The 13,776-nt window shown below is 53.3% G+C and overlaps 2 protein-coding genes across 2 annotated transcripts in view; both read left to right on the plus strand.

The window, feature by feature from the left end:
* SIGMAR1 (sigma non-opioid intracellular receptor 1) overlaps window positions 1–1,313 on the plus strand; it is a 10,494-nt gene extending 9,181 nt beyond the window's left edge. The window contains exon 4 of the mRNA XM_008070985.2: window positions 216–1,313. Coding sequence (XP_008069176.2) covers window positions 216–442 — 227 coding nt within the window. The 3' untranslated portion in view covers window positions 443–1,313. The remainder of the gene's footprint in view (window positions 1–215) is intronic.
* An 8,065-nt stretch (window positions 1,314–9,378) lies between these two features.
* Window positions 9,379–13,776, plus strand: part of ARID3C (AT-rich interaction domain 3C) — a 6,311-nt gene continuing 1,913 nt past the window's right edge. The window contains 4 exon segments of the mRNA XM_021718689.1: window positions 9,379–9,696; window positions 11,495–11,567; window positions 13,303–13,486; window positions 13,617–13,775. Of these exon segments, the coding sequence (XP_021574364.1) occupies window positions 9,379–9,696; window positions 11,495–11,567; window positions 13,303–13,486; window positions 13,617–13,775 (734 nt within the window).

Here is a 13,776-nt window from a genome sequence, read left to right on the forward strand (position 1 = left end):
GATGAGGTCTCGCCAAGTTGCCCAGGCGGGTCGCGAACCCACGGGCTCAGGCAATCCACTTACCTCAGCCTCCCAAAGCGCTGGGATTACAGGCTGAGCCACCGAGCCCAGCTGGCTTTTTCTTTTCCTAAAGCTCCTTCTCCATTCCCCACCCCTAATGGCCCACAGGCTAGGGAAAAGCTGGGCTCCTCACATGGGTGCTCCCTGTCCTCCAGGGGAGACGGTTGTGCACGGGCCTGGTGAGGCAACGGCTGTAGAGTGGGGGCCAAACACATGGATGGTGGAGTACGGCCGGGGTGTCATCCCATCTACTCTGGCCTTCGCACTGGCTGACACTGTCTTCAGCACTCAAGACTTCCTCACCCTCTTCTATACTCTCCGCTCCTATGCCCGGGGCCTCCGACTTGAGCTCACCACCTACCTCTTCGGCCAGGACCCCTGACCAGCCAGGCCTAAAGGAAGACCTCTGGATAGACAGGAGCGGGCAGGCCCATATGCATCCACTTGCTGGAGCCCATGTTTACAGACAGGGATGTACACCATGCAGATACTGAGTTCCTGCTGTATAAGCAGGGACATCCATGCTTACACATGTAAACGCAGAGACCCATGGGAACACATGGGACACATATAGATACTGAGACCCGTGTGTACGGCAGGATCATCACTCACACCCATCCAGAGAGGGAGCCCCACATATACCAAGGGAGCCAGTCATGTTCAGACACACACCACAAGCTTGACTCACCAACTCAGGCCTTTCCAGAGCTTCCCACCCCACCCCCAACCAGGGCTCGAGTTAAGACTGGGGGTGGGTATTATACTGCCTCAGTCTGACTCCTCAACCCAGCAGCAATTTGGGGGGATGAGAGGGAAACGGAGCTGCCCTTTGGAGGCCCCCTTCACCTGCAACGATGATGCCCTTCCCTTTCTCCTCTGTCCTCACCATATGCCTTACCCCCATTCTACTTCCCTGCTATGCAAGTGCTCCTGTGGCTTGTCCCCCACCCCTCAGCAACCCAATCAGCTGGGGAACCAGAGTAATATGGAGAATGCTGAAGTCAGGGTCATCTATCCCTGAAAGACCCCTGTTCCTCCCTTGGGGGTATGATGGGAAGCCGGCTTCAGCCCAGGGACCACCACTGAGGAGAGGACCTGGAGAGGTGGGCCTGATTCCAAGGGGCCATTCCTGGCCTACAGAAGGCCTTTTCTGCATACACATACACACATTCCCATCACGGTTTTCAGACAGCCCCTGTTGCATTCTTTGTCCATCTGTCTGTTTTTGTTAATAAAGACCTATCAATCTGTTCCATTTCTTTGTGTGTCTGAGCAGCAGGAAAAGCTACTAACTGCTGGTAACTTCAGGAAGACCTCTCTCTTGCTGTGAGATTCAGTTTACAAGACAGTGGTTTCTCTCTCTTTTTTTTTTTTTTTTTAAAGCCTGGATCTCCTCTGTCACCCAAGCTGGAGTGCAGTAGTGTGAACTTAGCTCACTTCAGCCTCGAACTCCTGGGCTCAAGCAATCTTCCCAACCTCAGCCTCCTAAGTAACTGGGACTATAGGCTTATGCCACCATGCCTGGGTAATTTTCACTTTTTTTAGAGACAGGGTACCACTATGTTGTCCAGGCTGATCTTGTACTCCTGGCCTCAAATGATCCTCCTGCCTCAGCTTCCCAAGTAGCTGGGATTGCAGTCAAGAGCACAGCACCCAGCAAGACAATGGCTTTTGACTGTAGTAGAGAATATATACTTGATTGTGCCTAAGAATCACTTAGACCACTCATCGAGTCTACAGGTTACTGAGCTTCATTGCCAGGGATCCATTCTGAATTGAGAGCATGTTTTTTTGTTTTTGAGGCAGGGTCTTCCTCTGTCACCCAGGCTGGAATACAGTGGCATAATCTTGGCTCATTACAGTATTAACTTTCTGGACTCAAGAAGATCTTTTCTTCACACACATAGCGATCCCCCTGCTTTAGCCTCCCAAGTAGCTGGAACTACAGGCACAAACCACCATGGTTGGCTAATTTTTTTTCTTTTTTTTTTAAATAGAGACAAGGTCTTGCTACATTGCCAGGCTAGTCTCGAACTCCTGACCTCAAGCAATCCTCCTGCTTTGACCTCCCAAAGTGCTAGTATTACAAGCGTGAGTTACCATGCCCAACAGCATGTTTGATGAGTTGTGCCACAATGAGAAATTCAGGGTTGAGAGGTGGTGTGCCTTGGTCTCTACTGATGCAATTCTAGGAATAGTCCTAAGAATCCTGCTCTGGATGACCACCAGGTGGCAGTGTGCACCCACTTTTGAGCTGAAAGAGCCATAGGTGTTCTCAGTCTGCATTTTTCTGGGCTCAAACTGTAGTGTCCACCTTCACCTAGAGCCCAAATTCCTTCAACCTTTGGCCTACCTTCTCAAGGACCTATCATTTCAGTGGGGGATCCCAGGGTGGGAAGCAGGCACACTGCCTGGCAGTATGTGAGGTAGATAGGGCTAGGACTAGGGTGAGGCAAGGCAGGTGCTTGAAGTACACTCAATCCCGAAGACCCTGCTCTTGTGTTCTTCACTTTTGCACCCTAGGCACCAAATTTGACATTCCCTCATCCTGGCCCTGCTCTGAGGTTAAAGTTTAGACTTCTTAGGACTCCAGGAATATTGAAAATAGAAGAAACATGGTTGAAAAATTATTTATTTTTAAAATTTGACATTCTAATGAACACAAATACAAAAGACTACGTGTATAACTTTGTTTGGAAACAACATCAAAACTTGTTTGTGACTCTGAATGAATGTGAAGCCCAGGTAAGTTGGCCATCCAACCCCCACCACTACCACTGTGTCAGACGTGGCAGGCCCTGCTTGGGACCTCTCCGTTGATACTGGGTTGCAAAGTCATGCCTCCTTGGAGAATTTGTCCCCCTCTGTCTCTAGGCTCAGACCCCACATCTGTTAAGGATGTCCCAGCTTGCCTTGTCATCCCTCCTTCCCTTCCACAAAGGACTAGGCTCCCAGGCCTCTCTCCATTTCCATTGCTAAATTCAATGTTCATTTCATAGTTCTCAACTTTCATTTGACACAAGTAATCACTCCTTTACTGGATTCTTATCTCTTTGCCCTCTGATTTCTGAGTACTTAGTCCTCAAGGCTCTTCTCTGTTTACCCCCTCCCAGGTGATCTGAACTATTTCATGACTCTAAATACTATCTATATATCTTGACTCCTAAATGTCTCAGTCTAAATCTCTTCCCTGAGCACCAGATTTGAAGATCATTCCTCTTCCATCTCTACTCAACATCTCGACTTGGTTGTCTCAAACTTCCAGATGTCTAGAGCAAACTGGTTCCTCTCTCAATCTTGCACTACTGCCACCACTACCCCATAGTCTGTATTGTCTAAATTAAGGGCACCTCCATTTACCCAGATGCCCAGGCCAAAAACCTTAGAGTCCTCTTAGACACATCTCATTCTCTTACATCCCACATCCAATCCAAAACAAATCCTATTTTATCTTCAAAATATACCCAGACTAGCCATCTCCACTGCTCCCACCCTGACTCAAAACACCATCACCTGTTGCCTAGACCAGGAGTCCCCAACCTCCAGGCCACAGACTGGTACCGATCCAAGGACTATTAGGAACTGGACCGCACAGCACGAGGTGGGCAGCAGGGCAAGTGAGAAGCTTCATCTGTATTTTTGTTGTTGTTGAGTTGGAGTCTCACTCTGTCACTCAGACTGGACTCCTGCGATCCTTCCACCTCAGCCTTCCAAGTAGCTGGAACTACTGGTGCACGCTACCACACCCAGCTAATTTATTTATTTATTGTAGAGATGAGGTCTCACCAAGTTGCCCAGGCGGGTCTCAAACCCTCAGGCTCAGGCAATCCACTCACCTCAGCCTCCCAAAGCGCTGGGATTACAGGCCCAGCCACCGAGCCTGGCTAGCTCCATCTGTATTTACAGCCACTCTCCATTGCTCAGTTACCACCTGAGCTCCGCCTCCTGTCAGGTCAATGGCAGCCTTAGATTCTCATAGGAGTGCAAACCCTATTGTGAGCTGCATGTGAGAGATCTAGGTCATGTGCTCCTCATGAGACTCTAATGCCTGATGATCTGACAATGGCTTTCGACGGTAGTAGGGAATACATACTTGATTGTGCCTAAGAGTCACCTAGAACATCACCCAGAACACTCACTGAGTATAGAAATTACTGAGCTCTATTGCCAGGGATCAGTTCTGGGTTGAGGCCTTGAGATCAGGTGGAGCTGAGATGGTGATGCTAGCCCTGGAGAGTGGCTGCAAATACAGATTAACATTAGCAGTGAGGTTTGACTCCACAACCCCTCCCCTGCGGTCCATGGAAAAACTGCCTTCCGTGAAACCAGTCCCTGATACCAAAAAGGTTGGGGAGTACTGGTCTAGACTACTGTAATGGCCACCTAACCAATTCTCACACTTGCATCCTCGATGGAGGGCTCTCCACACAGCAACCAGAGTCAGACTTTCACTCTGTGATGAGACATTTCCAGTGGCTTTCCATCTCATCCAATCCTTTCATTCCTTCCAAGGCCTGCTCCAAGGCTCATGTTACCTCTGACCAAACATCTAAACACTCACCCCCTTGGGCACCCATTTCAACCCAGTGACCTCCTTGCTTTTCTTCCAATACATCAAACAAGCTTCTACCTCAGGGTATTTGCACCTGCTATTCTTCTGACTGCAGTGCTCTTCCTTAGGTATCCACAAGGCTCTCTTCCTACCCTCCTTTGAATCCTGCTCAGTGAATTTTTTAAGAGACAAGGTCTCACTTTGTCACCCATGCTGTAGTGCAGTGGCACAATCATAGCTCATTGCAGCCTCGAACTCCTGGGCTCAAGTGATCCTCCCACCTAAGCTTCCTAAGTAGCTAGGACTACAGGCGATACTAATTTTTTAATTTTTTTGTAGAGATAGGTTCTCCCTATGTTACCTAGTCTGGTCTCAAACTCCTATCCTTGCACGATCCTCTCGCCTTAACACAATATTTATATAACAGCATCCCTTCTGTGGTGGTTTCAAAATACCTCCACAAAATGTTTGACATTCCACCCTTCAAGAGGTGAAGCCTAGTTTCCTTCCTCTTGAGTGTGGACTAGACTTAGTTATGTACTTTATAGATAATATATGGCAGAAGTGACAGTGTGTGACTTCCAGGACTAGGCCATAAAAAGCATTGTTGCCTCTTTAATCTCTCTTTCTTGGATTACTCTGGGGGAAATCAACTGCCATGTTGGCAGGATATACAAACACTCCTATGGAGAGGTCCATGTGGGGAGAAACAGGCCTCTTGCCAACAGCTGTGTAAGTAAGCCATCTTGGAAGTGGATCCCCCAGTCCCCGTCGAGCCTTTAGATGACTACAGCCTTGGCTAATATTTTTACTACAATCTTGGCCAGGTGCACTGACTCACACCTGTAGTCCCAGGTGTGACTGGGAGGCAGAGGCAAGAGGATTCCCTGAGCCCAGGATTTGAGACCAGCCTGGGCAACTCGATGAGACCTCATCTGTATAATAAATTTTAAAATTAGCCAGGTGTGGTGGTGTATGCCTGTGGTTCCAGCTACAGTCTGAGGAGGAAGGATCACCTGAGCCCAGCAGGTCGAGGCTGCAGAGGCTGTGAACGTGCCACTGCACTCCAGTCTGGGCAACAGAGTGAGACTCCAACTCAAAAAAAAAAAATTTTTACTACAACCTCATAAGAGGCCAACCATCCAGCTAAGGCGCTCTTGAATTGTTGATGCAAAGACTTGTGAGGAAATAAATGTTTGTTGTTTTAAACTGTTAAATTTGGGGATGATTTGTTCCACAGCAATAGATAACTAACACATCTTCCCTTTTCTATGCCCCCCCAACCCAGCTACATTTTTCTCCATGGTACTTATCACCATCTGACACACTATATATTTCTCCCACTAGAAATATACCATTATAATAAGGACTTTGTTTTATCTATTCCTGTGTCCAACAGTGCCTGGCATAAAATGGGTACTCAATAAATATGTGCTGGATGAATGGAGCATTGGTCTCTGGAGATCTCGGTCTGTCTGTCTATCTCTGTGAGGTATAGGACCAGGCTCTGTGTATGTGTGTGTAAGAGGCAACCGCTGCTTTTCACAGATGAAAAGAAAGATAAACCAGGTCCCAGTCAGGCTTATTCTTCCCCCTCAGCCCTTCCCAGTTGTAGCCCTCTGGCCCAGTCTCCAAAGATAGGTTTACTTTGCTTGATATATTTTGAGGGGTTGACTGCCCAACCCCCTGCCCCCTCCTCCCTCAACCCAAACCCTGCAAAGTAATCTCCAAAGAACTAGAATATCCCCAACTAGTATTACCTCTCTAGTAAGAACCTTAACCATCCATCACTCCTCTGCATCTCCTCTGAGGAGCCAGGGGAAGCTATGTGGAGGAAAAGAGAGCGTGGAGCACAGGAGTCCTGCAGATCATTGCCTTCTGGCCTGTATTCCTTCAGTAATCCACCAGAGCATGTTTATCTGCCTCTCCATGTTCACTGATTCTCCCTTCTGTGGGCCCAGCGTCAGCAAGCGGGTGGGCAGAGGAATAGGCCTGGCTCTGCCCCAGGAAACTCACACCAAACAAAGCAAAGCCACGGAGGAGGGGACATCAGTATGAAGGTGGTTGGGTCACTAAGGCTTCTGGGAGGTGGGGGTCTGACAGGCTATGAGGTCTGAGATCTTAGTGAAGGACATGGGGGCAAGTCAAAGGTGTGAGCAGAGCTGAGCCTCAGTGTGGCCAGGAGTGGGCCACGAAGAACAAGGACATAGTGGGGCAGTGGGAGTGGGGCTTCAGAGAAGGGCGGAGGCTGGAGGCAGGGAAAGCAGTTGGGTGGCACCTACCACGGGACTCTAGTCAGAAGAGCTGTTGGAAGCCAGGTGCCGTGGCTTGTTCCTGTAATCCTAGCACTTTGGGAGGCCAAGGCAGGAAGATCGCTTGAGCCCAGGAGTTTGAGACCAGCCTAGGCACCACAATAAGACCTCATCTACAAATAATTAGCGGAGTGTGGTGGCATACACTTGTAGTGCCAGCTACTCAGGAGACTGAGACAGAAAGATCACCTGAACTCTGGCGGTCAAGCCACTGCACTCCAGTCTAGATGACAGAATGAAACTCTGACTCAAAAAAAAAAAAGGAGCTGTGGTCTGAGCCAGAGTAAGCTGAGGCCAAGAAGAGGGGACCAATTGGGTGGTGAGAGGGAAGGGAGGAGACAAAGGCCACACTCCCCTCTAAATGAATCATGGCCCTGAGGCATGCTTGCTTCACTGAATGAGGCCAGAGGACAGCTCCTGGAGCCACAGGATTTGACATAATTTCACACCCATGCCAGAGGTCACACCTAGGGAACTGCTGCTCACTCACGCACTTAGTGTCACCTAGGGTGGCCCTCACACATTTGGTAGGTAGGTCCCTCCTAGGTACAAGAAGAAACTGGGAAGTATGAGGATGCCTGAGAGAAATGGGGTTCAGGCTGCTCAGGCAAAAATCCTGGCCACTCAGGACCCCAAATAAGAAATAGCATTTCAGTATCTGGGCGATGGTTGGAGGTAGGGTAGGCCTAGAGCAGTTGGCTGAAGGGGTCTGGAGATACAGATTGGAGTCTGTCAGGCACATGTGGCCAGAGAACATGTGAAGATGGGTAGAATGGTGACCACTGTTGAAACAGACTGGCGATGGGTGCCAGAGGTTCATTATGCTATTCACTCTTCTGTTTGAAAATTTCCATAATGGAATGTCAAACGAGATTAAAAACTCTGCATGGCCGTGTATCTGAATGTGGCATGTGTACCCTACTGTGGGTGTGTGGTCAGTTCAAAGATCTCTGAGCGAGCGATTGCATAGGTGTGCGTCCACTGCCATGTGCACCCATGTGTGCAAACTGCAGCATGCCTGCAGTCAGGGGCAGCATGTGGGCAGGACAGGGCGAGGAGCTTCTGTTCTGGCCAGGCCCTCCACACTCACCCCAGCATCCTGCAGCCCGTCAAGATCCCCAGACTGCTCTGGCTATTGGCACTGTAGTGGCCATAGACAGCTGTGTGCCTGAACTTGTTACAAGATGTGTTGGTGTGTGAACCCGACTGTTTGTGTATGAGAGCCGGGTACCGAGTGTGGGTGTAAGGGGCACGACTCCTGAGGCTGGGCGCGGCTCTGGTCCCGAGGCCAGTGGCGATGGACACCTCACTCTCGGTCGCACGATTCCCCGCGGTTCTCCAGCGCCCCCTCCTCCTAAATCTGGCTGTAAGGAAGGTAGGACACACCTGTTGGGGGGCTACGAGCGGCCGAGCCCACAGGGGCCTCCCCCCCCGTCGCCGCCCACCCCGCCCGGCTGGGTCCCGCCCCCGCGGCCGCGGCCAGCAGAGCGGCGAGTGAGCGCGCGGCGGCCAGAGGAGCGCACGACAGCAGGAGCGCATCTCGGGGACCCCGCGCCCCGAACCCAGCCGAGGTAGGGGCCGCCCGGGAGGCGGCGGAGCAGAGGCGGCGCCGTGGAGACGCCGGGGGCAGCGGGCCACGCCAGGCAGGTGAGTGCGGCCGCCCAGCCGAGTGTCACCACCCCGCTGCCTCTCGCCCGTCCCAGCTCTGCCCCTGCCGCCCTCTACCCTCGCGACTCCTTGGGTGCTGTCCCGCCTCTCTGCCCCGTCTCCTACGGTCCCCTCGGTTTTCTGTCTCTTCCTATCTCTCTCTCCTGTCCCTGTCTCCAGCTGCGTCGGCCTTTCCCTGTCTCTCTCAGCGCGTCTCACGATTTGTCTCTCTCCGTCTCTGCCCCTCTCTGCGCTGCCTGTCCCTTAGGTCTTCGGTTATTAACTCTTGCTTCTTTCTCTCTCTTACCCTCTCTGTCTCTCTACCCAATATTTCTATCAATCTCATCTTTCCTCATCTGTCTCTCCATCCTGTCTCTGCCTGAGACCTCTGTCCTTCCCCACCTGTCTCTTGTCATTGTGTCCTATCTCTCTCTCCATATCTCCTTGTCATTGTCTCTGTCATCTCTCTCTCCCCTCTCTCTCTTGGTCCCTGTCATCCTCTGTGATCTGTTCAGTCTCTCCCTGTCCTCAGCCAATGGCCATTTCTGACTCCCTGGGTCTGGTCTCTGTCTCTCCTTCTCTTTCTATTTCTCTGTCTCTGTCAGCCTCTGGGAAGCGATCTTTCTGCCTGTTTCCTAACCACCCGCTGCACCTCCTTGAATCCATGACCACCTACCTTGTGTTGGGGGTTGTGGGAGCAGCAAGGCCCAGCACCTATAATTCCCTCCCCCACAGGCGGCCCTTTCCTCGGGGCCCCGCCTGGCACCAGGGCTCCCCCCAGCAGGGGGACTGCGCCTGGAAGCTGTCATGGAAGCCCTGCAGAGGCAGCAGGCAGCTCGGCTGGCCCAGGGGGTGGGGCCGCTGGCCCCTCCACGCCCGCTGCTGCCGCCACGGCCTCCCCTGCCTGGACCCCGGACCCCACAGGCCCCTGAGGGGGTCTTGGGGGAGGTTGGGGCTGAGGAAGAGGAGGATGCTGATGAAGAGGATGAGGAGGGGGAGGAAGCCGGGGCAGAGGAGGAGGCAGCTGAGGAGAGCCGTCCAGGGGTCCGGGGCCCCAGCTCACCTTCCAGCCAGCCCCCTGGACTCCATCCCCACGAGTGGACCTACGAGGAACAGTTCAAGCAGGTAGGACCCCCTCAATGTCAGGCTCTCTCCCCCTCCCCTCTGGGCAAAAGCAGAGCCAGGTGGTTAGTAGCCCACCCACCCCCACCACCTTCTGCAAGATGGAAAGAGACTCAGAGGCACAGAGACCTAGAGAGAGACAGTGAGAAGACTGGAGGATAGTGACGGGGAGGGAGAGACAGACACACAGATACACAGAAGTGCATAGGGACAGACTAAGAGGTGCAGGAGATGCCCAGAAATATGGAGACCAACAGATTGGAAGCCATTGGTGGAGGTGGAAGGGAAGATGGGAGGGGTGTAGGAGCCTTTGAGGGACAGCCATCTGGGGGCTAGGGATTCCAGTGCCGGCGTCACCCCACCTGCCATCTCACATGCAAATCACCAGGTCATATTCCAGTGACCAGTGGGGTGTCCTGCGTTGTCCACTGCTGTCTTTGGAAGCAGAAGAGAGGTTGTCACTCCCTTCACAGGCTGGTACACCCCTCTACTCTTTCCTGTCACACCCCCTCACCCCCATCCAAATCCTCCCCCTGGCCTGAATTCTTTGGATGACAGTTTCCAGCCTGTGATGCCACTACAGCCGCAGCACGACAAAAGGGCCCGAGTATATCATTGGGAATGACAAGACCTTACTCACAGGACCTTAATCTGAGCCTCTTTATCCCTGGGGGACCCTTTGGCGTGTTATTCTAAGGACATTACTCAAGGCTGTCCCTATGAAGGTGTTGCACAGGGCTGTGATTCCAGATGTGCTGTTCATAGGGTGTTGGTCTTGGGTATTTTCCAGAGTTCATCTGTGGCTAGTACTCTGTGGCATTAGTGTAAAACTGCAAGTGTTGCCCAGGGCTCTGTTATTGTGGAGATGTGGCTCTAGAGACTGTTTCTCCTAGGTATGATTCTGGGGGTTATTACTTGGAGAGTATATGTGTATTACTTGTGGGCATCCATCTAAGACTTAGGGCTCAGTTTTTGTGGGAGTGTGGCTCTGAAGGTGGGTCTCTGGGGTTTATTAACTCATGAGGTTTTTTTCTCTGAGAATTCTTATTGGGGAATGGAGTATTACCTATGGGTGTTACTCAAGGACTGTTACTCTGGGTCAGTACTCTGAGGATTGTTCCTCTTGGGTGATATTTGGGAGCTGATACAGGAAGTGGGGCTCCAGGTGGCTGGGAAGGGGTGGAATGGCCTTCAAGCCCTGAGCCCACGGTACGGGTACAGCTTCTATAGTAGACAAGGTAACTACTTCTGGAAGATCAGATCAAAAATGGGCTGAGGGGCCCTGGGTGTTAATCCAGGAGCTTCTGAGCAGCCACCTTGGTTGGGAGTGGGTTAGAAGCATCTCTGCCCCTCACCCACTCCCAGCCCTGGCACACAGGGTTGTGAACAGCATGAAGTCTTCGCATGAATGAATGAGAGGATCAGATACATCTGTTAGTCTCCTCAGTCTGGAACTTCCTTCTGGGGCTCTAAATGTCCCCTCAGGGTGGGAGAAGACTCATCCCTGGAGAGCAGGCTGAGCTTCCCCAGCCCCTTCCTGCTTCCTCTCTTCCCCTACTCCCTAGATGGGTGGGTTGAACTGCCCAGGGCACCACTACCAGTACAGGTCTCTGTGTATATTAGAAAAAGGCAGCCGTATCTGTCCCCCAGGGGAGAGAGCCTACTGCGAATTCAGGAAGTCCACATTCTGATCCAACTGTCCCCTTCAGCCAGGGACCCTTGTTCAGGTCACAACCTGAATTGGGGTCTGGGGAGGGAGGGGGATCATCAGAACTGGAGAATAACCCCAATCCTTCCCCAGCTGTATGAGCTCGATGCAGACCCCAAGAGGAAGGAATTTCTGGATGACCTGTTTAGCTTCATGCAAAAGAGGGGTGAGTGGGATAAAGACCCTGGTATTGCCCCCACTTACCAGGTCTGAGGAAACCAGGTTGGGTTCTCCCTGCAAAGGCCTGAGCTTGGCAGCACCTGTCCTTTGGGCCTCAATAGCGTCTTTAACCTCTGACCCTGCCCCCCTCCTCCACCCCAGGATTAATTAGCGGCCAACCCACTGGCAGGTTAATGAGTGCGGGATCAATTGGGAGGGTGGGAGGAGGAACCAGCGGGGGGCTGGCCAGGGGTGAGAGGGTTCCAGGACTGGAGGCCTGAGGATGCTTTAGTTCTCTATCAAGGGCCCTTCCACCAGCCTCGTCTCTCCTCAGTCTTCTCTTGCTTCAGGCAGGAGACACCCTATGTACTCTACAGCAGGAAGGACTCGGGACTAGACTGAAGGAAGGACTTCCCAAGGGGTGGGCTGGGGACTCTGTGAGTAGGGGCTGTAGAGCAGGAGGAATTCCTTTCTAGGAATCTCAGAGCTGGAAGAGAATGCAAGAAGGGTCCAGGAGGGCATCAGGGTGGGCAGCAGTCCATCACTTCGGCTTCTCCCCAGATTCATGGGACTGAACACTGACTCATTATCTCTCTCTACAAAGCTAATTAACTCACTCTGAGCGCCGCCTGATAAGCCGCTAATTAACTGGCTGCACTGCTCCCCCCTTCCTTAGTGCAGCTGCTGGCCCAATTCCCTCGGTTCTCACCCCAGGCCCAGCATCCTGTCTGGTCCCTTCTTTCTCAGGGACACTTGGTGGAGCCCCAAGTCCTCTTGCTTCCCAAAGAGGCCCAGTCATTCTTGCTCCAGCGCCCCTTCTCTGGCCCTCCCTCGAAGCCTTCCCTCCACCTAGAGGCAGGGTGTGTGTGAACCATCCCAGCACTGCCTGCCCGCCTACTCCCCACTAGCTCTGTCTCCGCCCCTCCCCTTCAGCTGCGGGGAGAGGGGGTCCCGCGGGGCCGATAATTTTCCCCCATTAATCAGGCCGCAGCTAATTGTTCGGGTCCAAAGGCGGTGGCGGGAGGGGACGGGATCGGTAAGGAATTAACTGGGGCCCATCGCTCAGCGTAGACAGGCCCCTTTGTCAGGGCTGACCGGCGGGGGCGGCGCGGGCTGCGGAGTCGGCGGGCCGAGGCGGGAACTGATTTTTCTCCCGCTCGCCATACCCCGGCCTCGGGCAGTCCTCCGGGGGCTGCAGTTTAGGGGAGTCCGGCTCTTCAGTACTGTCCGGAAGTCCTTCCTACGGTCTACCCCAGGGGGCAGCAAACGAAAGCTTTAGGGCCAAACCCGGCCGCTGTGAGATAAGAATGCTTAAATAGTGGGGGGGACACGGGGGCGGGGGTGATAGCATCTCCAGACGTGTGAAATTCGACTTTCAGAGTCTGCAAAGTTTTGTTGGAACACAGCGGCTCCCACTCCTTTAAGTATCCCCCACGGCTGCCACAGTGGCAGAGTTGAGTAGCTGTTGACGGAGACTGGCCTGCAGAGCCTAAAATATTGACCATCTGGCCCTTTACGAAGAAGTTTACCCACCTCGGTCTAGCCTCCCGCCCTTCCTGCTAAGAGGGAGGCCCTGGAGCCTCTACCTGTAATCCCACGTCCGCATCTCTCCCTCTCGCCCTTTCTCCTCGGGGTCCCGTCCTGTACCTACGCCTTGTGCAGGCATCCAACTCCTTTAGTCCCTCGGGATACCCGCAGACGGGGTCCTGGTCCCAGTGTCCTCTCTGCCCACTCCCCACCAGGGACGCCGGTGAACCGCGTGCCCATCATGGCGAAGCAGGTGCTGGACCTGTACGCGCTGTTTCGCCTGGTGACTGCCAAGGGCGGCCTGGTGGAAGTCATCAACCGCAAAGTGTGGCGGGAGGTCACTCGCGGCCTCAGCCTGCCCACCACCATCACCTCGGCTGCCTTCACTCTACGCACCCAGTAAGGCCAGGGGCGCGAGCAGAAGGGAAGCGGGCGGGGCGGGGGCGGGGCCAGAGGCGCGCTCCCAGGTGTGGACTTGCGCAGCTGGCCCAGCCTCCCACACACCACCCCATCCCCTGTCCGCCCCTAGGTACATGAAGTACCTGTACCCTTACGAGTGCGAGACGCGGGCGCTCAGCTCCCCGGGGGAACTCCAGGCCGCCATAGACAGCAATCGGCGCGAGGGCCGTCGCCAGGCCTACACTGCCGCTCCGCTCTTCGGCTTGGCTGGGCCGCCGGCTCGTGGCGCT

The sequence above is a fragment of the Carlito syrichta genome, unplaced genomic scaffold, assembly GCF_000164805.1.
Source record: "Carlito syrichta isolate Samal-C Ts95f unplaced genomic scaffold, Tarsius_syrichta-2.0.1 Scaffold112228, whole genome shotgun sequence".
Lineage (NCBI taxonomy): Eukaryota > Metazoa > Chordata > Mammalia > Primates > Tarsiidae > Carlito > Carlito syrichta.